Below are 27,021 nucleotides of genomic sequence, written 5' to 3' on the forward strand. Positions count from 1 at the left end.
CTTTTAATTTAAGTTTGTGCTGTCCACTCCTATAAAATTGTGTCAGGGAGTACAGCCCCCTACTAGCAGTGTGCTGGGTGCCATTGAGTCCTAGGCTGGGGTGTCGTATTTCTATCAAATTCGCGTTCTCCTCCTTGTGAAAAAGGCTTGTGTAAGTAACTTTTTGGTGTGTACAACCCTTCAAATAAAACTTAGACAGGCTTGAGCAGGGCCCCTCCTGGGAAGATGGGAATAGAGGCTTGGTTCAGAGGACTGGTAAGTGAGGAGATGTTTGGACGCCTGCCTACCACCACCTTTGAGCATCCCGAAGGCCCATTGCCATGTTTTATAGTTGCTCCAAAGCAAATTATCTCACCAGCTACTAGACTAGGGTCTTATCCGCCCCCCCCCCCCCCCCCCGAATGTTCTATTTTCCTCTCCTGCTTGACTAAAATGCTAAGAAGAGAGGGACACACTTCCATCATCTTTAACATAATAATTTATCTCCTAATTTCCCATTTGAAACGAGTAGTCATGGACACCCCCATCAGTTTTGTGTCTGACACAAAATTAGCCTTAATAAACTGACTTTCGTAAAGATTATTTTTTAGTACTGTTTTAGGTTCACAGCAAAATTAAGAGGAAGATACAGAGATTTCCTGTATATGCTCTGGCCCCATGTAAACATAACTTTCCCCATTATCAACATCCCCTACTAGAGTATTTATAGTCGAGTGTCTATTGATGAATTTATGGACTGCTTGATAGCACGTGGTTGGTACATAGTGGGTGGCTGATATAAGTATTCAGCTCATTTTCTGTACATATACTCGCGTACCTGTTGTCATTTATGCAAAAACCATGTTCGTAAAGGAAACGTAAGACAGTGTTAAAGGGTTAAACATATTATTACTTCCATGGAGTAGGACTCACTCCATAAACATGAGATTAGGAGTGAAAGGTTGGGAGGTGGACTTTATTTTTTACTTCATACTCTTTCGTACTGTGTTAGTTTTTTTATTTGTTTGTGTTGTTGGTTTTTTTTGCCAACAGCCTATTAGTACTTATAGTTTAAATGAGCCAATTAAAATAAAATAATATAGAGAGACTATCTTGTTTTTTATAAGCTTAAGACTATAATATGATTAATAAATTTCAAGGACATTTCCCTCTTGAAAAAAGGTTTCTTGTTTTCCTAAAGTGATGCATTGGAACATACGACTTTTAAAATAAACATGCTGGTGTTCAGTTTCCTCTTTTTCTACCCCCCTCTTTCAATCCCAGATTGTTGCCTCTTCCACGCTCCATCTAAATACCAGAGTCTCTAAAATCACATGGAAGTACGTAAATCAGTATCGAAGACTGTGGGAAGTACTTTTTTGTATTCTAAATATACTTTGGATTTTAGCTGTGACAAGCTCCTCAGTGATAAATTTGTGTTCTTTAACATTGACGTCAGTGTTTGGCAAACAGAAACAAGTCATTCAAGGAAATATCTGCCTGCTTACTACTCTGGTATGTTCAGAGCAGTGCATGCAGTTTTTAACTCTTGAGAGCAAGCACCATCTTTGGTTTTGCTCAACATTGTTTCCTCTTTAGTGCAGGGTTTTCAATAGTTTTGGAACTATTGAAATTTTGGAATAGATAACCCTTCGTTGTTGGGGGCTGTCTGCACATTGTGTTCAGCAATACTGACTCCACACCGAGTTTCACTTTGAAGTTTGGTCCTTCTTTTCTTTTGCTGCTATAGCCATGTGGTTTTGAAATTGGGGCAAAATGCTCCTCAGGGCTACTTTATTTGAAAAATATTAATTAAAAATTCCTACTTTGGGATATATTTTTATCTTTTTAAAAAAATCAAATTTATGAGTTTTGGGCAATAAGGAATATTTCAGAACTGGGTTGCCTAACATGATAGCCACTAGCCACATAGGCAATTTCCATTTTAATTTTACTGAACAAAAATTAAATAAAATGAGACATTCAGTTTTTCAGTCACCCTAAGTCACATTTCAAGAGCTCCATAGCCACATGTCTAGTAGCTACAAGGAGACAGTGCATCAGAACATTTCCACCATCTCAGACAGTTCTGCTAGTTACAGTGACTCTAGAATGGGGTTGGCAAACCATGACCTAGGACTCACTCTACCCCCCCCCCCCCACACACACACACACTTGCTTTGTAAATAAAATTTTCTTGAAATACAGCCAAATGTCTCCATGTTGTCTATGGTTGTTTTTAGGCTGTAACAACAGAATTGAGTAGTTGGAATAGAGACCATATGACTCACAGAGCCTGAAATATTTTCTTTCTAGCCCTTTGTAGAAAAAGATTGTGACCCCCCCTGTAGAGTATACCTGTTCATAAAGTTGAGGTTGTTTGTGTAACGTAGTTGTTATGTGTGAGCATATGTTAGTAGTGTAACAGGTTATCTGAGCCAGGTTATCAAAATTCAAAGATGAGCGGGGTCAGAAGAACATTGAGAATAGAGTTATCAGGCCAAACCTCTGAATTACTAGCTGAGAACAGTTGTACCTTTGTAGGGGCAACTAGAATGCATGTCCCTCTGGGAGATCAGATTCTTTCCAAAAATGAGAGAATTAAAGACTATCAGGCAAGACAACATGCAAACAGGCAATCTACTCAGGGTGGGCTGCACAACGGGCAGAATTAGTCCACAGTTGCCACGAGGCCCGTCTGTGCTGCTGGCCCACTGTCACTCCTGGGCCACAGCCTGGCTGGGAGTATGTGATGGAGTCTACAAAGGAATGAGGACAGTTAGAAAATTCAGAGTGAAATAGGGGGACGTTTATCTGTTAGACCTAAAAACCTTTCAATTAAGTCTTTCAATTTGGACTTAAATAGGAATTTATTCAAAAATGTTTATTTCATTAATAAAGTAACTACTTTCCAATTTTTGATTGATTGGCTCATTTAGTATTTTTATGGTCTTTTATCTTGTGGAATAGCTAAGGAATTTAGTCTCTTAGATAACAAGTAAAATACTTTAAATTTGTTTTTAGCATTTTACATATAATTTTTTTAAATAATGTTTTATACCATGGAGTTTTTCCATTTTGATGGGACATGAGCTTACTTTGTCTGTGTGTCTTCGGGTGATGGTTTTGTTTGTTTGTTTGTTTTTATATTTTATTGATTTTTTTACAGAGAGGAAGGGAGAGAGAGAGAGAGTCAGAAACATCGATGAGAGAGAAACATCGATCAGCCGCCTCCTGCACATCTCCCACTGGGGATGTGCCCGCAACCCAGGCACACGCCCCCGACCGGAATCGAACCCGGGACCCCTCAGTCTGCAAGCCGACGCTCTATCCACTGAGCCAAACCGGTTTCGGCCGGCTGATGGTTTTTTTAATGGAGGCCAAATCATGATGTATAAGTTATACCCCAGACAAATTTATTTTTGAAGATTCTGTTAAATGCTGATTTTTTAAAATGTATTTTTAGTTAGTTGATTTTAAGTTGTAAATTATAATGCAATCTAATGAAAGTAAGTTTTTGACATTGGCCTGATAGAACTGGCTTTGCGGCTCTCTCTTTGTTACTTTCCCAGGTAAAGCTAGCAGTTTCTTAGTCAAGTGCCCTTGCTTCTGTGGCCAGGGCTTCGGTGAGTGCCTTATAAAGGCTGACCTTCACTAGAGCAGATTATAATGTGGCAGAGAGAGCTAAATTTAGAGGGAAAGCAAGCCTCTGCTCCAAATAGTAACAGCTAAAGGATAGAGACTTCTGGTGAACAGAATATCTTCATTTAGTCTTTCAATACCAGTAGGTCAGTCTCTGTGTTTGTTTGTTTTAACTTTTGGTGTGTACATCAAAATCTTACCATCTTTTTTATGTTTACAAGTTATTGTGTTATTTTCCACATAAAATATATTGAGGGTGCAATGCCATATAATTAGGCTATGAAGAAACAAAGGTTTGTGTTTAGAATCTAACAATTTTTAAAATGGAGTAATTCCCTCATAAGTAGGCTGTGTGTAGGGGTAATTCTCCATTGTTAGCAAAATAGAAACAAAGTATAAAGGTAGAGTTAATTGGGGGATCCCAGTTGTTTATATTCTGGATCCTAAAATACAACTTTTAGAGAGGGCTCATACTTTTAAAATATTTTTTATTCCAAAATATAAACATCCTTGGCAAAGTGTAACTCCTTCCTTGCAGGTTTACCTACTCGAGGAGTTTCAGGCTAGTTGTTCTTTATTTTTCCTATTTTGTTTTTGCATCTCTGGTGTGAGAACCCAGCTCTGTAACAGGTATTTTTGTTTACTAACACAAGAAAACATTTTATATAAAAATGTGTTGTTTAAGGGGAGGTGTGGATACAAGGAGAATACATGCACACACACACGTCTGTGTACACACGTGTTTATATGTATTACTTGTTCCTCGCTGAAGTGCTTGCTGATCCAGAGTAAATCCATTGAAAATGCCAAGAGGGAAATTTCTGAATGAAAGAGTTTAGCAGTGAGTATAAATAATGCATTAGAAGCTCCATTTCCAACATCTATCAAATGAAATGAGATTTCATCAATTACATTTATAACTATTTAAAGCGTAGCGGCTGCCGCATCCACATATAGCAATCAGTCACTTTCTCGGCCCTTATTCTGGGACTATACTACCGTTTTCCCACCTATCTCATTGCATTGTAAATGTTGAGATTTTATCTCCAGAGTCTGTGCTTTTTTGAGGGCATGGCATCTGCCTTTTTAAGTTATGATTGAAGTTTTCAATGATAAACAGATTGCTTTCTATGTGAAAATAGAAGTTTCTCTTCTTTAGTGGGTTTGAAGAAAGTTTTTGTAATAAATTGAATAATAATTTTTCCATGCTTAAGAATTTTTTTAAAACTTTGAGACATAAATAATTTACTTGAATAGTACAAATTTTCTTGATTGTTTATAATGGTGTAAGTATTGGAGAAAATCTGGACATTTTCAAGTCATAATTGTTAAACACTTTGAAAGATAATTAAATAATTTGCTTGCTATCTTAATTGTTAGTTCTTATAATTTAGGTGATCTAGACATTTTCAGATTGTAATATTTATGCCAGCAAACGTTATTTTTTTGCTTTTTTAAAAGCTAATTTAATATATTTTTTAGTTGTGTATTAAATCCAATAAGATAATATAGAATACCCAAATCTCTGTCCTGTGAGGTAAACAAATACAAGACTTTTAGCAGTTTTTGATATCTTTTTGATGTTTTGCTTGCATAGAAAAGTAGAATATATATATCACCATTTTAACCAAAAAATTCTGTTTTACACTCTTATTCCACTTGTTTTTTTCCATTAGCAATGCCTTGGCACAGCTCATTTGACAATGTCAGTGTCACAGCTTATGGGACATTATTTAGTAAATCTTACTCTTTACTCAGCATTATTTTAGGTGCTAAAGATACACTATAGAGTAAACCTATGAAGTCCCTACCTGCATGGAGGTTACACCCTCAAGGGAGAAATAGACCAGAGGCAAACAGACAAGATAAAATGGCAGGGCCTGCTTCGCACCATGGAGAGAAGTAGCCTCACTGCACAGGACGCATTTGATTGGGTGTAGAGAGAAAACCAAGGGAATGACCGGGATAGCATCCTTCCCAGAAGAGAGGTGACCACGCTGGCACATTGGAGGAGAAAGGGCAGTGTGGCTGGATCACAGTGAGTGATGGGAAGAGATGTAGATGTAGGGAACATAATCGGAAAGGTACCAGGGCTAATTCCTTCATTTGTAAAGCTTCATGAAATTCCATTTGATCATTTGATGGCTTATTATAACTTGTTTAACCAGTCTCATGAGCATTTAAGTTCCCATTTCTTTATGCATCCAACAATGCTCAACTGAATTCTTTCTATACACACACTCACAAAATATCTACACTAATAAAAGAGAAACATGGTAATTGGCGTACGACCGCTACCCTTCCCATTGGCTAATCCCTCTGTCACTCACAGAGTAGGGCTGAGATATGCAAATTAACTGGCAGCCAAGATGGCGGCCGGCAGCCAGGCAGCTGATGCGAACAGGGAGGTTTGCTTGCTTCAGTGACGGAGAACTCCAACGTTCCCTGCCTGACTTGCCGGCCTCTCAGCTGCAACTCTAAGCAACTATGTTGCAAATATAGAAGCTAAAAAAACCCCAGAAACCTGCTTTACTCAGCGGGGCTTCAGCCAGCCGGATCGCAACATTGTATCAAATACAGACGGTAAACAAAGGCCAGAAACCTGTTTTCAGCAGCCAAGGCCTCAGAGCTAAAGCTGGCCCAGAATGAAAAAAAAGAAAAAAAGGAGCAGTTGGGAGCTTCAGTCCCAGCCTGAAAACAGCCCTCAGCCCCTCACCCAGACTGGCCAGGCACCCCAGTGGGGACCCCCACCCTGAAGGGTGTGTGACCAGCTGCAAACAGCCATCATCCCCTCACCCAGACTGGCCAGGCACCCCAGTGGGGACTCCCACCCTGATCCAGGACACCCTTCAGGGCAAACCAGCCAGCCCCACCCATGCACCAGGCCTCTATTCTATATAGTAAAAGGGTAATATGCCTCCCAGCACCCGGATCAGCAGAGCTGCGAGGCCTCCCGGCACTGGGATCAGCGTGACAGGGGGCGGGGTCCCAACCCCCCCACCCCCCACGGGCCCTGCTCTGTGTGTGATGGGGTAGAGCCATAACCTCCCCATTGGCCCTGCCCTGAGTGTGAGACAGTGGTGGCGCCCCAACCACCTGATCCGCCCTGCTCTGTGGGTGATAGAGGGCGGCGCCCAACCCCCCCCCCCCCCCCACGGGCCCTGCTCTGTGTGTGATGGGGTAGTGTCATAACCTCCCCATCTGCCCTGCCCTGAGTGTGACAGTGGCGGTGCCCCAGTTCCCGGATCGGCCCTGCTCTGTGGGTGATAGAGGGCGGTGCCCCAACCCCCTGATCCGCCCTGCCCTGAGTGTGACAGGGGGCGGTGCCCCAACTCCCCTATCGGCCCTACTCTGTGAGTGACGGGGGGAGCTCCTCAACCCCCTGATCGGCCCTGCTCTGTGCATGACAGGGGGGAGCTCCCCAAACCCCTGATTGACCCTACTCTGTGCATGACAGGGTATGGAGCCTCAACCCCCCTGATGGGCCCTGCTCTGTGCGTGACAGGGGGTGGCGCCGCAGCCTCCCCATCAACCCTGCCTTGAGTGTGACAGGGGGCAGTGCCCCAATCCCCCAATCGGCCCTACCCTGAGCATGACTGAGGGTGCTCTGTGCATGACAGGGGAAGGTGCCCCAACTCCCCAATCGGCCCTGCTCTGAGCCCGACCAGGGGCTGCACCTAGGGATTGGGCCTGCCCTCTGCCACCCAGGAGCAGGCCTAAGCCAGCAGGTCGTTATCTCCCGAGGGGTCCCAGACTGCGAGAGGGCACAGACCAGTCTGAGGGACCCCCCTTCCCCCGAGTGCACAAATTTTTGTGCACCAGGCCTCTAGTATTTACATATTTGTGTGGGTATAATAAAATCCTAGTACAGAAATTGCTGGAACACAGGTTGTGCACATGTAAATATTTATAGGTATTCAACAAATGCTGCCCAGTAGTATTGCATGGAGTTTCTCCCTTATGCCAAAGTTTATGCCTGAGGTTGTTTCCCTTATGTCTTTTGTCAACACTAGATATTATTAAACTTTAAAACTTTTGCTAATTCAGTAGTTAAAATTATCTCATTTTTTAAAAGTATATTCAATTTTTTATAAGTATATTTAAGAATAATTGAGCTAATACTTGATAGAGAAACTTTTTAAAATACAAAACAAATGAGATTAAGCATATGCTTATTAGTCCCATTATGCTTAATAGGACCATTTTTATATGAACTGCTTAATTGAATTACATAATCTTTATTTTCTTTGTTTTCAGAAATTTTATGAATAAGCATCAGAAGCCAGTGCTAACAGGCCAGCGGTTCAAAACTCGGAAAAGGGGTAGGTTGTGTTGTGTGTTTGTGTGTGTGTGGGGGGGGGGGGAGGGGCGAGGGAGGCGGGGGACGGCATGTATATGTGTAGGTGTGCTTAAAGTTCCAATCAAAATATCAAAGTAGAGAAGATTTAGAATTATATCCTTGTTTCCAGCTAACCTCACTAATTCCTGTCTTTTGAACTCTGGATGGAGAATCTGAAGGCCTGAGATCCAGCCTTAGAATTGCCAGTCATTTAGGTGTTTGATTTTGGAAAAGTCATCTAACTTGGCTGAGCTTTGTGTCGTTATCTACAAAATGAGGATAATTATATCTGGTCAGGTTGCCTCACCCTCAAGTGAAGATAATTAACTTTAGTGTTTTGACATCCTCATTTGTATTTGTTTTTTGCTTTCTTTGTTATTTTTTAAAAAGTATAAATAGCAAGGATGCTACAACTAAAAAAGTAAGTTAGGGAAAGAGTTTTTACCTTTTCAGAATTTAGGAAGTCAAATTAAACTTACTGCCCTAAATATCTTTAAAACTCGGGATATTTTCAAGGATCTTTTAAGTGTTTATATTTAATCAGTTTTGCATATTTATGTAGAGATCCTCTTGGATTTAAGAATAATTGAGCTAATACTTGATAGAGAAACTTTTTAAAATACAAAACAAATGAAATTATTGTGTTGACTAACCCTGAGGAAAGTGACTGACAATATTTAAGGAAGTATCATGTACAAAGATAAATGATGGCTGAATATCTTCCTGATTATGAAGCATCATGCCGTTTGGTGGTTATCAGGTGCTACACTGTTGAATTGATTACCCAGAATGTATGCCTTTCGCGTGTTCCATTGAGGTGTTGAGGCAGCACCTGCTGCTGATGTCCCCTTGCAGTGCTGTGCCTGGGTTAGGATAAATGTAGTCATTTAGAAAGTAAAGAAGTCTCAGTACTATTGGTCAATTGGATGAGACGTGTTTCCAAGAGTCACTAGGTTGCTCTAAGGCTGAATTTAACTGTAAATGCTGCCCCCTGGAAAGCTTCACGCTCCCACTAAACAATGAAAATTTAAAAATGTTTAAAGTAACCAAATGGTTATTTTGTACAGTATTTCTGTTTGCACTCTTCTTCTTTCAATGTGTTTTGTTGTTGTTTGTGTGTTTGTTTTTTAATCACTGGCTCATCCCCATAAACTAAGTAAAAGCATAGCCTGAGCCACCGCCCTCTACTGAGTCCTCTAACAAAGTGATTTCCCCATTAAAACCTGGAAACTGGTACCAAGACAAGGCACTACAACCAACATGCATTCGTTGTCTTATTGTTTAAAGTAGTCTTGGGCGGATGGGACTATAAAAATCATCATAGTTGATTTCAAAAGGGCTTCATAATTAAGGAACAATATAGTCCAGAAACCTAATTACAGTTAAGGTGTTGTTGGGCCTGGTAATGTGATAATATTTAATATATGCCCTACTGTGAGGTGCAGAAAGGTTTGCCACGTCCTGCCCACAGAGGAACCGTGTTAATCTCAGACTGGATCTCCAGCTCTAGCAGCTTTATTAGTGACGCTGATTCACACACAGTAACAGCACCAAAGCCAAGAGCCGGCCCAAGAATGTGTTGCACAACAGCACACATGATTCCACAAGCAAGCTGGTCTTGCAGTCTTTGAAACCGGAAAGGTCCTCTAATTCTGAGCTGGTTTGCCTCTGATTCATTCGGTGGGCGAGATCGTGCCTGAGCCTTATTGCTGCTGGAGCACTCAGAGCCCCGCAGTCTATTGTATATCGTTGCTCAGTTGGTCTGGATTTATAGGCTCAGGTCTGCCGGAGATTTAAGCAGCACTTGAGCCATTTCGTGCCAGACTGCTGACAGGAGAAAAATAGAGTCAACCTCATTTTATATTCTTTGTAATAGTGAATTGCCTCCTGACGATTTATAGTGCTCTGGCTTTTCTTTTGCTATTACGACGGGGCCGACTTCAGATAAATGGTTGGCAGTTTTGTTAAGCTGAGGAAAAATCTACTGAGGCTGTTTCAAGGTCATTTTGATAGGCTGTCTTCTGAAAATCTGTCTTCCATTTGAAATTAGTTCCTGGCAAAGCTAATGCTCTTCCGTGTACAAGTTGGTACCAAAAAACTGTATTTCTTATTACTTAACATCAAAATTCAACATTATGGCAGGATGCATCATATAGAGTTCCTTTCAGACTGTCTTTTCCTTTATGAAATATGCATAACTAGTTTTCTCCAAAGAAGTTATGTTTTACATTGTGGTATGTGGGAATCTAAAAAGATCAAAATTTCTCCTCTGAACCACTGTTATGCTTAGCTGAATGGAATATTCAATGACTGAAATGACCTCCCTGAAAATTTTGTAGAGAAATTGGATTAAAATGAATGAAAATAGGAGAAGAAATAAATGACCCAATTGCAGGCATCCGGAGTGACCACAATCTGAGGCTTCTCCCTGAGACTTGACACCTGTGCTAGTGGTTTTACATTACTCAGCTTTACAATAAGTAGTGGGAGCAACTAATCAAATAAAGCTTTAAATGTGCAAGTATATATGTGTGTGTATGATTAGAAAATTCATGACAGTTATTCACTTAACACAGAGAGGAATGTAGGTTATGTTGTTTATCACTTAATTATCAACAGGTTGAAAAAATGCTATATTAACCAATTACCATAATTCCCAGAGAAAGCAATGCATCTAGATAACTTACAGGCATATTTGAGTGTCAGAAATAGGCTCATTTCTCCATGTCAGCTTAAGGGTTATTCTGATTAACTCCTCCGTGTCTCACTTGTGATTCACCAACATAGTATAAATTTGAGGCCCTGATTATATGTTCCCACTTGGAGGGAGATTTGACCTGCCAAATGGAAACTCAAGGAAGCAATGGCATATTTTTGTTAGGATTTGTTAGCCTGTCCTCAAATTAAATATGTAATATACTATTATCTCAGATGGAAAAGAACCTTTTGGTAAAATGTCTTATTTCCTCAAACTTCCATCCATGTTCTTGCCATGCTCCTGTACAAGAAGTTTGTATTCCTCTGCATGGACACTTATCTTAGCAGGTGGGAATTTGTTTTTCAGTCTACAAAAGAATTATTAATCCCATCATGCCTCATGACTTTTCAAGATTCCCAAGCTGTAAGTGATCATTTTGACCTAATTACTTGCTGCTGAGAATCTCTGGCCATGGTATGCTATCTTCCTCCTCTCGCTTCTCCTCTTCCTTGGCAGATCTTTTGGAAAATATAACTGGAGGATGAAAGCTCTTACAAAAAGCTTTTCAGTTGTCTCTTAGATTCAAAACAAAGTCCTCAGCATGAATTCGTAGCATCGTCTAGGTTTTACCTTATTAACCAACTTATATTTTCCAATGCCTTGAATTTATAATTTTTGATCGTCAAAGTCTATTCTGCCACCTGCGTCAACATCCTAGCAGGTTGGGTGTCATTGTAGGGATGGCCTCAATTGATTTTGGAAGCTGGTCATAAGACTTCATAAACAGCCCGTGGTCTTTGGGCTTCTTTATTTCTTGTGATCTTTACTGCTCATTTCTCATATTTCAGGAAAAGAGACCTTTTCTCTGTGAGGAGAGGAAAATTACCCTTTAGCTGGACCCTGAGTAAGGGATGCAGTTTTCTTTCCTTGCCCATGAATTCCACCTACTCAGTCAGTTAGTAATCCACCCACTACTCCAGCACCTCATAATCTGCCTCTAGAGTTCCCATTCTCTCCCTTCCCGTTTAAAAAATTATATTTTTTTCTGTAGTCAATATTTGCATGTTCTTAGTTGCATAATGTTTTGCTTATAGCATCAAAAGGACCTTTATTTCTTGTTCATGAGGAATATTATTCAAGTTCATTTACATCTGACTATGATATCTTACACCGCTTGAAGCTGACTGGTACTGGGAATGCCGTTCTTCTCTGGTTCTGAGGCTGTGGTGTTAACCCCTTATGAAACCAGTAAATCTCTTAATACAAACCACTAGGAATTCTAACATTATTATATTGAAGGAATTTTACATTATGTTCTTGAAAAACGCTCTCCCAGCATTCTTCTTTATTTTCTTTATTTTGTTTTTTATATATAGTCTTCTTTATTTTTAGGTGCTTTTCCCTGGATCTTTTTTTTCTTTTTCTGTCTCAGATAAAACAAAATTTTAAGTTTTGAATGTTATACTCTATTTTTTCTCAGATAGTTAGGGTTAGTGAATTACATTGGCCCATTCTATGAATGAAGCAAATGATCAATCATCATTGTTTTATGTATTAGAGTTACAAATTTTTGTGCCCTTTTTAAACAGAAATAAATTGCTTGAATAAGTGTTTGAACAAGGGGTTTTAGAATGTAGAAATCTAGTAGAAAAACTTAATTGCACTTGAATTTTTAAATACAATATCAAACATAGTATGGTTGCATTTGGGAATGTAATATGTAAATAAAGGAATAATTTTATAACTTTTTTTAATTTGAGATGAAAAAGAGAAATTCGAACCCACAGTCTTCAGGGATACACTTGTCCAGGGGCTTAATGAAGCTGGTGATGACCTTGAAGCTGTAGCCAAGTTTCTGGACTCTACAGGCTCAAGACTAGATTATCGTCGCTATGCAGACACACTCTTCGATATCCTGGTAGCTGGCAGTATGCTTGGTAAGCCTTGCATTATAGCATCTTCTTGTAGTGTATCTACTTTTAATTCTATTGAAATATTTTTTTTACAAGATAGAATTTTTTTAAGTTTACATTTGTGGCAGTCTCACCAATTTTTATCTAGATTATAATTTGGAATAGTATTAATGTGGCTGTGAAATGATTAGTAATTTAAAAAGGCATAGAATTGAGGCTTTTTTGTTGACATTAAAAATGGCTTTAGGTAGAAGCCAACTTTCCCATGTGTTCCTAATCCTTAAATGTTTCTGGAGCATTTAACACAGGAAGAATAATTTCTGCAGTATATTAGAACTTTGTATATGTCATCTAGATCCTTCCAGTATGTTTATTTAACCCCCATTACCATGCCAACTTTTCTTTTGAGCCCACTTTTTTTTTGGGGGGGGGGGCAGTAAAATGTAACTGTCAACAAATTTCAAAAATAATTGCTAGTGTTTCTCTAAATGCTATTTCATCCATAAATAAAATATCGAAGAAATATAGTTTAAATCTAGTTTTTAAAACATCTTTATAACTGAGTTTATAGCTAAAAGGATTAAAGAGAGATTTCGAAAGTATTAAAAATAAGTAGAAAAGGAAAATAAAAACTTACCTAATAGAGGCGTCAGGGAAGAAGGCTGCAGAAGACTATTGTAATGACATCGTGTCTTTATCTAAATGCTTATTAGGTATCATAACCACCCTTTGTTTCTTTCATAGTTATTCTTAGTAAGAACTTAGTTTTGATCATTGGTTTCTGTAGTAGCCATAAATCACTGGAGTGGTCAAATTCCCTAGGCCAGCGATTTTCAACTGCCATAGGAACATTTGCAGATGTGTGGAAGTGATCTGGTTGCTATGTAGACGTAGGAATGGAGGTCATGTATGCTACCTACTTTACCATACAAAGGACAGTCAATACAATGAGAAATTGCGCTGCCCTACCCACTGTAGTGCCTTTCATTGAGAAGCACTGCTTAAGCCAGCCTACTGTAAGACAAGTATATACATTTCTCCATTCTGAAGTAGACTCACCCTTTAATTTCTCCCTCTGAGCTCATGTATTTATTACAGTATTTGCCCCATTTACTACAGGCCCCTTTTTGATCTGTACTGATGGTTTTCACTGCATAACAAATTAATTTTGTTGTTATTGTTTATAAATTATCTCACATCATCACTGTAGGTAATTCAAGTCCACACATAAAAGCTGCTATAGGTAGTGTGTTAAAACCCAGAGGTGACAATTTTTAATATTTTGCTTAATTCCCTTCCTACCTAAATACACAAACTTTTGAGAATGGGTTAGTATACAAATATGATACAGTATATGTTATTTTGTATTTACTCTGCAATATGTATTGCCTTTTATGTCATGAGTGTTACTTTGGATGATTCTAAAGAGAATTAAAACCCTACTGATTTTTAAGAATATTCAACTCCTTTCCAATTTTCATTATTATAAACAACAATGTAATCAGTATCTGTTTACACATATTTGTGCTTTTATTTGGTCATATCTTTATGTACTTAGCAAGGGATTAATGAATTGACGGATGGAAATATCTATGTCTGTCTATGTCTATCAGTCTCTCTGAGAGAGAGAAAATTAGCCCAAAAAGGAATGTCAACGTTTTATCAAAAATCATATGTTCCTAGCCCTGGCCAGGCAGCTCAGTTGGTTGGAGCATTGTCTTGATGTGCCAAGGTTGCAGTTTCAATCCCCCATCAGGGCACATACAAGAATCAACCAATGAATGCATAAATTCATTGGAACAACAAATCAGTGAATGAAAAAAATCCTGTGTTCCCATTTACCTACACCTTTAGCAATGTTAGGTACTCTCAATTTTGTCAGGTTCTTGGATTTTTGTCGGATAAGTGATACATATTTTCATTTAAGAGTTTTAAATTAATTATGAAGCTGAATATTTTCTGATATGATTATTTTTTGTGTTTAATTCATTATGATATACTTTTATGGACACACTGGTAAATTCCATGCAAAAATAGTCTTCAGCAAAATTTGGTTCTTGCCAAAGTGACACATGACTTCATTAGTCGATGATATGGACCCTTTTCCGGTCTCTGTGCCTCCTGCCAACATCGTTGACCCTTTGTTGTGCTTGAAATGTTTTATGTTTTTCCCTTACATGAACCATTTAGACTTTCTCCAACATCTGGATGTCACCTCTTACATGACTCCTGGGTTTCTGTACTTACTCTCCCCACATATGTATTACATTATCTGTATGCTTTGCATTGATCATCTCAATGCTTCATTTACCATGTGTATAATGATAATCAGCAAATTTACATCTGCAGGCCAGGGTTCACTCCTTCATGCCTCATCCATACATCCAAGAAGAGGGTAGAGCACAATGTTTGGTACAACTATGAGCACAGGCCATACATCCCTGGATGTCTACTGACGCCAGACCTATGATGTAATGACTGAAGCCAGTCAGGTGCATTCTTTTTATATAAACACTTTGCTTACTTATCAACTATGTGAGAATTTTCTTCCCACCCACAAAATTATTTACCTTCTCCCATTGTTCTTGAAGCAACATTTCCTTGGTATGTCAATTCTACCCTTTGAAGAATAGATATAAGAAATAGTTCACTGGTTTTACTTCTACTTTGAGAAAAACAGCAAGCTTACCAAAATTTTTAGAAATAGCAATTAATACTTGGTCCCACTATCAGGGAAAATAATATTTAATGTTGCAATATTAATGTGTAACAAATGTTTTGTAAAAGAATGCAATTTTTTAAAAATTGCCACTTAAAAAAAAAAAGACTAGTTTCAAAATCAGGCATTTCTGTTATGTAACTTCCACCAGGTTGGAATTATTAGTGCAGGATTGTTAGGAGATTATCATCTTAATAAAATGTTGGTCCAGGTGGTTGAATTCATTACAGAGAGCTAATTAAATCTTATGCATAATTATTTGAATGAAAATAGACTCTTGAAGGAGCTGACTTTTCTAAAAACTAATTTACTTATAAAACTGTATGCTGAGGTTAAGAAAAAGTTGGCTTTGGCTATGTGTAGACCTTTTCATCCAAAGATTTGAAATCACAAATTAAATCAAGGCATTTATACACTTAAACAAAGTGGCGGTAGAAGTATGTAATCTATAAATATTTGTTGAGTGTATAAAAGATAGTAATCTAACTTGGCTTACTCAAACATTCTACTCTAATTAAAGTGAAGTAGAATCAGGAAACAGAAATACCTGCTGTTCCCCTTCTGTTCTTCTAATCAACCCATGTTTTAATGGCCACCATTAAAACTTGCAGGAGGAGACGTGCACTGTGGAAAGTTGAGTCGTAGAAAAATGGCATTCTTTTGTTCTAGTCCATTTATTTTATGACAGCATATCAGCCATGGGAAAAAGAAGAGGAGAGGGGATAAAGCACACTCCTGCCTTGCCAATGTCGCTGCAGAGTGACCTAATACAAATGGCAAGGAGTCAGAGTGTGCACTGCCCAGCCCTGCATGGAAAACTGGATTAGTGGAGGAGGGAACAGTTTTATTACCTACTCCAGTGGAAACCAACAAGACCTATACTAAAAAAGCCAGGTGTGGTCAATGCCAGTGTTGGTGAACTAGAGTCCGACAAAATATTATCAAGAGTGAAAAGTGAACAGTGTCCTGATACGGGAAACATCAGGAATTGCATTGAGAACAATTAAGTTCAGTGAATAAATATTATTGCTTAGCTGCCATGATTAAGGATGTAGTTGGGAAAGACCATACTTATAGTGATAGAATCTAGTGAAGGCAAGAATGTAGAACAACAATCTCATATAAGTGGTGGGAGTTTAAAATGGAGCAGCCAATTTGCATTGTATTAGAGCAGTGGTTCTCAACCTCCCTAATGCTGCGACCCTTTAAAACAGTTCCTCATGTTGTGGTGACCCCCAACCATAAAATTATTTTCGTTGCTACTTCATAACTGTAATTTTGCTACGTTATGAATCGTAATGTAAATATCTGATATGCAGGATGTATTTTCAGTGTTACAAATTGAACATAATTAAAGCATAGTGATTAATCACAAAAACAATATGTAATTATATATGTGTTTTCCGATGGTCTTAGGCAACCCCTGTGAAAGGGTCGTTTGACCCCCAAAGGGGTCGCAACCCACAGGTTGAGAACCGCTGTATTCGAGGAACATAAACAAATAGATAAGAACATTTGTATTGCTCTGTATGCACATCACTCTATGAAATGTTATGTTACTCTTAGAGTTGACATCTACTTGTATTGTTTCCCTCGAGGTGCAGGGTTCATCTGTTCTGCCCATTACCTTTCTCTTTTTCAGCCCCTGGAGGGACACGCATAGATGATGGTGACAAGACCAAGATGACCAACCACTGTGTGTTTTCAGCAAAAGAAGATCATGAAACCATCCGAAACCATGCTCAGGTAGAGCCTATCATGTTTTGTTAGAAGGGAAACATTTGAACAGGATTCAGGGAAATACTAGGTTCAGGGATTCTACAGGCCACTTTTTAAATAGGAATAGTTTATAGCTTATAACATTGAGAGATACTCAGTTCTTGTAATGGGCATCAAAATATTAAGAAGGTCGAGATTTATACCTCTCACCTGTAAGGGAAGTGGGGAATTGAATAGTCATATATTTTCTAGTGAGAGTATAAATTAGACCAACGTTTAAGGAGAGCAATTTGGTAGTATCTTTCAAAACTAAAACTATATATTTTTTTGACCCAGGAATTCCACTTCTAGTATGCATACAGTGTTAATTATCATAGTGTTGCTTATAAAAATCTCAAGGGATTAAAAACAGTGTAATAGTGGACCAATGGAGTATAATTAAGTAAAGTTTGGTAATTCATATTAAGAGACTATCATGTACCTGTTAGAAAAGGAAGAGTAAGAAGATATTTGTGATACATAAAACCTATTAAGGATTCATATCCAGATTAAATAAGGAACTGCAAGTCAGTAAGAAAAAGATAAGCAACCTATTAAGAAAAGACACCTAGGCATTTCAAAGAAGAAGAAATAAAATTCCCCCAAAAAACAGATGAAGACAGATTCATTGAAATTATGAAATATCCTTCTGCATTCATTAGATTGGTGAAAAAGTTAAGTCTTTAGGCCCTAGTGAGGGTCAGGAAGTGGCAAGAATGTAAGAAACAACATTATCGTCTAAAGCTGAAGACAGCATGATTAGCCACTTAGAATTGGTGTGTTCCTATTCTGATTCTATCTTGGACCCTTCTTAAAAGTCACTTCTTATTTCCAACTATATGTTGTGGTTGAGTCCAAGATCACCCAAGTCTTGTTATACACATTTCAATATATTCATGAAAAAGGCCATAGGACTTACTGACAACTAAGTGACTGGATTTCAGATGCTAGAAACTGTCTTTACTTTGGTTATTAAAATGTGAAAGCCAACTAATATGAGATGTGGCCACTAAGAATTTTAACTTCAAAAAATTATTTCAATCTCATGGCATTTTAGCAAAGGTATTTGTTTCCTTTTTATATATAAGAAATATGTAACAGACAACTTAAAAATAGTTTTAAGGATTGAGTGGGCCCTGGCCGGTTTTGTTAAGTGGTTAGAGCGTCAGCCCTTGGACCAAAGGGTTGTGGGTTTGATTCCCCATCAATGGCACATAACTGGGTTGCAGACTCGATCCCTGGTCCAGGTCGGGGTGCCAACAGGAGGCAACCAATTGAAATGTCTCTCTTGCATCAGTTTATCTCTCTGTCCGCCCCCCCCCCCCCTTCCTTTCACTCTTTCTAAGAAAATCAATGGAAAAAGTAAAATATCCTTAAGTGAGATTAAAAAAATCTTTGTTTCTCCTCTGTGTGTAAATTGCCTACAGAGCCCTGAGCAGGTGTGTATTGAAGCAAATGTATTCAATTCAAAAACTGGACTTTTATATTTCCCACTCAGCCTTTGGTTTATCAAATAAGTATAGTTCACTAAGGACCAGAATTTCTGAATTCTGTTCCTGCTCTCATACTTAATAGCAGTTCCTGGATCTGCCTAATATCACGTTAATGCCCACCTTATCTTCCTCACAGAACTTTTGTTAGAATTAAACTCATGCAAGTCACAAGGTGTATTATTTGCTAATTGAGTTCCACTGGGAAAGAAAGATAAGAAGGCCTGAAAGAAAAATCATACTCCTCAATCCCATGCCTGGGCCATTATTCTTTCCCCATAAAGGGCAGCACTGTAATATTTACTCTTAGACCCTGTCTTGACTGTATTATTTTGGAATAAACACTGGAAGTTTTAGATGAAAATATATTATGTGGATATAAGAGAAAGGAATTAGATGCAGGAATCATTTTCACAGTTATCAAAATCCTATATAATAAAAAGCTAATATGCAAATTGTCTCCTTGACCGGGAGTTCAATCAGGGGCAGGGCTGCTGGCCAACCACCTGCAGCCCCTCCTTCTGGCCCGCCCAGGACAAGCCGGCCGGACCCCACCCGTGCACGAATTCATGCACTGGGCCTTTAGTAGTATTTATAAAACCCTACTTAAATAGAGCATTGTGTAGTCTTATTGAGCTGTTATAGCTATGTAAGATTGGGTGACTTAAAGAACAGAATTTTATTGCTCAGTTTGGAAGGCGGGGAAGTTCAAGGTGCTAGCTGATTTGCTTTCTAGGGAGGTGTTCTTTCTGGCTCTTATAAGTCCTATCAGATTAGGGCCAAGCCCTTAGGACTTCATTTAACCACCTCCTAAAGTCCCTATGTCCAAATGCAGTCACAACTAAGTTAGAACGTCAACGTAGGAGTTTGAGGAGAACACAAACATTCAGTCCAGTAACAAGCATCACTCCCACTCCACTTAAAAAACAGTCTAGAATTCCACTGTCGGAGAGTTCTAACTGGATTGTGGTGGTCAGTAATCCTTTTTTGCCATTAAGTAAAAACAATTTTGCTCATCTGCTAAAAACATGTTTGTGTCTACATAGAGTATAAGCTCCCCTGATCTCTGATCTTCTTGCCAGCATACCTACCATCTATGTGATGATATATGTAACCCCCTTCATTCAGGATTGATATTTTACTTAAAAATACTTGTATTTATATTTCCCAATTTGTTCAAATACTGGATTTCATAACAAATTCCTAAAGGATATTTTTAAACACATTCTTCAGATTGTACTCTATTGCCTATGACTTACGGAATTTCAAGGAAATACTTTTATTTGTTTTTATAGCTTAATTTGTACTAAAGGGATGGCAGGTGACATGTTAATCCCACATGGACTGCACATTTCAGTTATTTCAATCTCTGCATCTCACCATTTTAAAATTTATTTTCTTTTTCATCAAAGTTATTTTTGGTTGCTCACCTGTTATGTTCAATGAATTTATTTTATTTAACATGTACATTTTGATGCTGTTTTTCCCCCTAGGCCAGTATAACTCCTTTGAAATGCTTATAGTTCTCATATCACAGCATGAGTATGTTTAAATACACATTTTTTATTGTAGATCTATGTTGTGGTTTGAGTGAGTTTCTACACCTCCTCGTATTGCCTTTTAAAATTGTTTGCAAAATATTGAATGGTTCTCTTTTATGTTTAGGTCTTCAATAAACTCATCAGGAGATATAAGTATTTGGAAAAGGCTTTTGAGGATGCAATGAAAAAGGTAAAAATTCAAATGTAATGTCTTATTTAAGTTTTTTATTAAATGTTTGTTGAATGAATGAATGGCTATAACAAATCATTAGCTAATACCTATAGGAAGAAATACATGATTAGCCTAGATTTTTCATGCATATTTAATATAAGCATGCTTTGTTCAATAGGAAGTTTTATAGAATATGATCTCTGGCCTTACAGAGCTTAAAATAAAAAACAGAAATATGCAAGAAAAAGAAATATATCCAGGGATGAATCAAGATAAGGTGATATAATTAGTTGAAGTATATAAAATAGCACTGCACAGCAGCTAATACTCAGTAAATTTCTTAAATTTAAAAAATACGCTTTAGCAAAAGGGATAAAACACATTTTGGAGATAATGTATAGGAGTAAATCTCAGTGATTTTTCTCATCTGCAAAATAGCTGTAACAAGAGTGCAAACCTTATGGTAATTGTGGGAATAAATGATATCTATATATATAAAAGCCTAAGCGACCTGCCAACCGTCCAGTAGCTATGACGTGCACTGAACACCAGGGGGCAGACACTCGACGCGGGAGCTGCCAAGTGACAGCAACTTTGCAGAGCGCCCTCTTACACTCCGGGACCCCTCGGGGGATGTCAGACTGCCGGTTTTGGCCTGATCCCTGCAGGCCAGGCTGAGGGACCCCACCGGTGCACGAATCCATGTACTGGGCCTCTAGTACAGTGATGGCGAACCTTTTGAGTTCGGCATGTCAGCATTTTGAAAAACCCTAACTTAACTCTGGTGCCGTGTCACATATAGAAATTTTTTGATATTTGCAACCATAGTAAAACAAAGACTTTTATTTTTGATATTTATTTTATATATTTAAATGCCATTTAGCAAAGAAAAATCAACCAAAAAAATGAGTTCGTGTGTCACCTCTGACACGCGTGTCATAGGTTCACCATCACTGCTCTAGTAACATATAAAGTACTTAACATAGTGACTGGCCTCCAGTGAGTAGTGAAATAATAGTAGCACCTTATTAAAAAGTCCTCTTTTTCAGTAATTGCAGCATGTTCCCTCTTCCAATTTGTAGTTCCTCTGTGTTTATATGTAGCAGTCACCATATTAACTTGTTACAAATTTGTATGTTTCTTTGCCATTGCTTCCAGTTTTAGACATCTGCCTAAATTATAAAGGAACCATAACATCTATTTTGCTATTTACTTAAACATTTGGGCTGTAAAATCCTTTTTTTTAAATTAACATTCTCAATGACCCAACTTTCTATTTATGAGTCCTTCAGCACGGATGCCTAGAACTACATGCGTAAGGTGTTCATCACAGTATTGTGCATTGGTGGGCCTCTGACTGAATTATGGTGACTCTATCCAGGGCATACTATGCCGTATTTCAAAGAATGGGGCGTAGCCACATGAATTGATTGGAGAAAATGTACATGATAGATTGATAAATGAAATAGCAAGGTGCAGAGCAACCATTGGAACTAGTTTAACCTTGGCAAATCACTTAATTTTTTGTGCCTGTTTCCCTTTCTGTAAAGTAAAGATCAAGGCTGTTGTAGATATTAATACACATAAACTGTTCAGAAGAGTAGCTAGTCCACTCTACTAGTTTTAGTTATTATCAATGTACAGTTCAGTAAAAGCAACCTGTATTACACATATAGTTATTCGTAATATGCAGACATTCAGAGTTAATGTGAATTCTAAAGGAGTATGAATAGAGAAGAGATTTTTTACATTTTTATGTTATTCTTTGTTAGATTTTATTCTACTGGCAGTATTACTTTTTTAATATGAAAAATTTAAATGGAAAGGCATGTGATCCATTATATTGCTAGATGCTTAGAAAAATGAGTGCTTGATTAAGTAAAGAAATGAATGTGATGAAAAAATGATGTAAAGCATTCAGATAAATTAAACATCTTACTGCTTTGTCTAATAATATCACTCATGTTTTTACTTACCTTAGCTCATTTCAGCCATGAAAACTTCCTTAATTATTTCATTCATGTAATGAATATGCTTTCAAGAATGATTTATATTTCACAGTATTCTATTTTTTAATAAAAATGCTACTGCAATATCTGCAGCATATGAATCTAATGTTGATTAATAGAATTGAGCAATGTGAATATTAATTTTAAAAGAATGATCTAACTTTTGCACCATTTTGTTGTAATGGAATATTTTTAATGAATATAGGTATATTAATGTCTTTAAATAAGTAGTGTTAACATTTTTATTTTGGAAGCCATTTTACATTATTCACTTGAATCCTACTCAAGATGGATCTAAAGTGTTTGTGATTTTGTCAGTGTTTATCCTGCCCATTTCCGGTGCTCCCCGGAGCTTTAACCATTCGTGCTCTCATCCCTCACTCCTGTTTTCTTGTGAACTTAGAAGGTGACTTCATTTTAATTCATCAACACTTGAACAGGCATAAATTGAGGTGAAATGTATTGGTTTGATTCCATTTCTGCCACTTATTCACAATATAAATATTTGGAGAGTCACATAACCTTTTTGTAATGTAATAATCCTTTAACTGTTAGGGATAGTAAATTAATATTGCCATACCCACCACACAGAACTAATTGAACTTCATTGGCACTTAAGCTTATATTGGTGCCAGTAACTTTTCATTGGAGCCAAGTAATGAACAAGTCAGCAGGGCTGGATAGTGATACTGAGCCCTGGGGAGCTGAGTCGCATGCCTAAGGACTGATGAAACTGAGTAAATAGCCCGGGGACACAGTCAACGCTCTAGGCAGAGGGGGGGGGGTCAGGAGCAAGGGGAGAGTGGTCCACAGACTCAGTACTCTTGCAGTTCATAATGAGGAGGGTCTTGGCTTTCCTGCAGCCTTTCTGGGATTGTTACTTTTTTAATTACCTCTCCAAATTGCTCTTTCCACCTCACATCAGAAGCCTCTCACCGGTCAGGAACTTTTCTTTATGGCATGTCCTCCATTAGCTCATCACCAGGGCTAGTGGTACACCTGCAGGACCCAAGAAATACAAAGTGTGAATCTTGTTATTTGTAATAGAGCAGCAAGAACTTTGAAAACCCCTTTCTCACTCAACAGTCTTCTATTGAAGAGTATATATGCTGTGAACTCATAAAAAGTATATGCAGGATGTCAAAGCTTATTGACTCTTTCCTAGTTTTCATTTATTTGTTTTGCTTTAACAAACCCGAAGAAAGTAGGTAGATGAGGGGGGGAGTGTGGGCGACCCAAAGAAGTGGGGGGAAAAAGTGACAGTAATGTATTTCAGAAAACATTACTCTCATTATGTAATGTACAAAAAGTCAAATGTGTAAATTATTTATGTAACTATTCACACTGTTCTCCAAATGTCTCTTCCTTCCCGTGAATGTTATCTATCGTTATATGTAAGTGAACTTGGAAGAAAGGAACTATACCTGCTAAAGTCACTCTTTCTAGTATCCAACTGGTAACCAAACATCCCCATGTGTTTCCAATGCATGAGGACTATGCCTTGCACAGGACCTGCTGGTTGTGTACCATGGATGTGCATTCTGTGCCTATTAGTCCTTTGCTTTATAGACATGGTTTCTTTTGTTTGACCCACAGCTTCTCCTCTTCCTTAAAGCCTTTACCGAAACAGAGCAGACAAAGTTGGCAATGCTGTCGGGGATCCTGCTAGGCAACGGCACCCTTCCTCCCACCATCCTCACCAGTCTCTTCACCGACAACTTAGTCAAAGAAGGTAATTGCTCTCATGTTTCTCTTACCTGTCAGATGGGGAAGGAAAGCCACAGATATTTAGAAAAATGTTAGCACCTCTTCTTAGTGTCCTCCCCTCCCCCATGTAAGAGAATGTACATGTTCGGTGTCTTAAAAAATAAGAGAATTGTACATGTGTATTGTAGAAAATTAGACAAAAAATCTGCACACCTAAACAAAGACAAATAAAGACTAGTAATAAACCAGGATTTTTGGTGTAACACTCAATGCCTTGGTCAAACACCCTGAAATTGATTTGATCCAAACTACTTTTCTCAACTTACACGCTACTGGCGTATTTTGGGGGGACAGTGCTTCATTGTGCAGGACTCATTTGTGCTTTCTTGGACATTTAACCTTTTTGCCCTCAGACACAAAATGCCAGCCTGTAGCACCCGCCTCCTTTAGTACAACAACCAAAAATGCCCCTTCACTTTCCCAAATGCCCCCAGGCTGCTATTTCCCTGATGAGGACCTTGCTTCTCGGCTGTTACCTCAAAAGCTTGTGCTGAGATGTCCACTTTGAGCACATTTTTAAGACATGGATTGTGTTTGTTTTGAAAGTCCAGATGGCTGCATCAGAACTTAGCTTTCATGTTAAGGCATTAAGAGTTTGACAGACAGACATACAATTACTTGGTTATAGAATAAAACAAAAGTAGGCATTTTTTTTTTGTAGGAGGATAATGATTTTCAAGTTATAATAGAACACAAAACAAAGAGTTATTTAAAAATAAATTAGAAGAGTTTTTATGAAAACATCTGTTTCTTCTTAGAGCTTAAAGTTTTTCTCTTATAAATGTGAAATCCAGCCTCATTCATGCCTGCAGTGAAAAGGGTTGTAATTTCCAAGGAAAGAATAGGTTCTCTGTGTTTTTCAGCTTAAAGCAGTTCAGATTTATAACAGTTCAGACTCTGTAATTGTATTGTTGATAGTATAACATTTTAAAGTAGTTCTCTGAAGAGAATTCACTAGAAAAACACCAACAAAATGTAAACAGTAAATGTAATTACATCAGATTATTTTAGCCCTTATAGCAGAAAAGGATTGCCTTTCTGGTTGTATTAAAAACCTAACTTCTTTTGAAACATATAAAAAAAATAAATTATTGCATGGGTTAGATGGACAGACATGGGATAAACCAAATTTTGCAAAATGTTAACAGCTTAGAATCTAGGTGAGTATATATGAGTTTTATTGTTGAATTTGTTCAGCTTTTCTGTATATTAGAAAATTTTTATATTAAAATGTTAGTGGGTAGGGAAGGAGAAGAAAAATACCTTTGCTATGGAAGTGACATGGTTTTTCTTTATACTCCACCATCTTTAGAAATTAAAGGATTAAACTCTCGCTTATTAAATAGGAAAGGATTAAATCACACCTTTTTGCCAGTCTCTCACCCAACAAATGGCTAAGGGGGATTAGGTCATCCCACCAGATAGAATCTCTAATACAAAGAGATTTCTCTAACTTTCCCACCAAGAGCCACTTTTAATGCAGTGTTATAGATTCAAGCCTAGATGTTGGACTCCTGGTTTCAAGCATACTTTCTTTTCTTACTTAGAACACATATTACATCATCTGCCATTTTAAACAATTTAATTGCAAACATTTATATTAAATGTTATATTGACTTTATGAACTAATCAAAGTATTAAAAATCTATGTCAACAAGTTTAGAACATAAAATTCTCCAGCTTATAAGATATGTATTATAGTCGTGGCCATAATTGGGATGGTGTGGGAGGGTGCTCCATTACTCTGATATTCAAATGAAGAAAATTTGGTAAAGTTAGTGTCTGCATAAATGATAGAGCAATTGAATGTATTTACCTGCAAGTAACTGGAAGATGGGACCCGAATTCGTTTATAAGGACATAATTCTTATGTAACAATCAGTATAAAAGTATTGCAGACTTGCCCTGGCTGGTGCTGCTCAGTGGTTAGAGTGTCAGCTGCATAGCAGGGTTTTGGGTTGGATCCCACAATTGAGGCACATGGGAGGCAACCTATCAATGTGTCTCTCTCATGTCAATGTTTTTCTCTCTCCCCACCCTACCTCCCTTCCACTCTTTCTAAAAAAAAATCAATGGAAAAGATCCTCTGATGAGGATTAACAACAACAAAAAAGTATAGCAGACTTCAGGGTGAACAGCAGTGTATCATTTAGGACTGGGGTATTTTCCTTCATTTTTCCTCATTACTCTCTGTAGCATTTCGATGGTTTCCTGGTCATCAAAAGAAGTCTGGTACAGTTATGTGTGGCACATGCTTCCCAGTCAGGTTCAGTGGATATAGGATAATAAAATAAATTCTCTTGCCTTCTGCTGATTGGCTGAAATTGGCCATGTGATCAGTGTCAGCCCAGTAGTAGTTTCCATGGGGATGCTTTGGACAGATGAGCTTAAGCTGAGGTCACTAAGCTAATCATTGCAGAAGGAGGTAATGCCAGGACTTAGACTAGTAGAAGTCACCTGGCTTGAGCAAATGGGAATTCTCGTAGGCAAGAAGAAGTGGTAATTGAGTCTGCTTAGGCCAACAGCAATAATAAAGCCTACAATTCAGAAAAATCAGCTTAATATTTCAACTGCACCTTAATTCTTCATTATAAAAGAGGAACATTAATTTAGAAATTTGAAGTTTTCACAGAAGAGCTATCTCCTAATTATCTGATTGTTTATATTAGGAAATAAATCCCAATTTAAATATGGATATCTATTCGAGTGGTTTCCTGATTAACATAGCTATTTTAGAAATATCTTAAAATATTGAGAATTCAACTCATAACAGTGTTAATATTTTTATAGCTTAATTCATGAATATTTTTACATATTTTAAAATTGATTTTAGAGAAGAAGGGAGAGGGATAGAAAGATGGAAACATCAATGAGAGAGACATTGATCTGCTGCTTCCTGCACACCCTCAGTGGGGACCGAGCCCAAAACCCAGGCGTGTGCCCTGGCCGGGAATTGAACAGGGGACCTCTTTGTTCATGGGGCAACACTCACCA

At 38.0% G+C, this 27,021-nt stretch overlaps 1 protein-coding gene across 3 annotated transcripts in view; it reads left to right on the top strand.

Moving 5' to 3' along the window:
- Positions 1-27,021, top strand: part of BZW2 (basic leucine zipper and W2 domains 2) — a 51,311-nt gene that overhangs the window by 9,190 nt on the left and 15,100 nt on the right. For all 3 annotated transcript variants that reach the window (XR_009454759.1, XR_009454760.1, XM_059712477.1), the window contains exons 2-6: positions 7,879-7,943; positions 12,419-12,595; positions 16,933-17,036; positions 20,204-20,269; positions 23,857-23,992. Coding sequence is in view for 1 of the 3 variants with exons in the window: in XM_059712477.1 (XP_059568460.1) it covers positions 7,886-7,943; positions 12,419-12,595; positions 16,933-17,036; positions 20,204-20,269; positions 23,857-23,992 (541 nt within the window). In the remaining 2 variants the exon portion in view is untranslated. The remainder of the gene's footprint in view (positions 1-7,878; positions 7,944-12,418; positions 12,596-16,932; positions 17,037-20,203; positions 20,270-23,856; positions 23,993-27,021) is intronic.

This window comes from Myotis daubentonii, chromosome 10 (assembly GCF_963259705.1).
Source record: "Myotis daubentonii chromosome 10, mMyoDau2.1, whole genome shotgun sequence".
NCBI classification, from domain to species: domain Eukaryota; kingdom Metazoa; phylum Chordata; class Mammalia; order Chiroptera; family Vespertilionidae; genus Myotis; species Myotis daubentonii.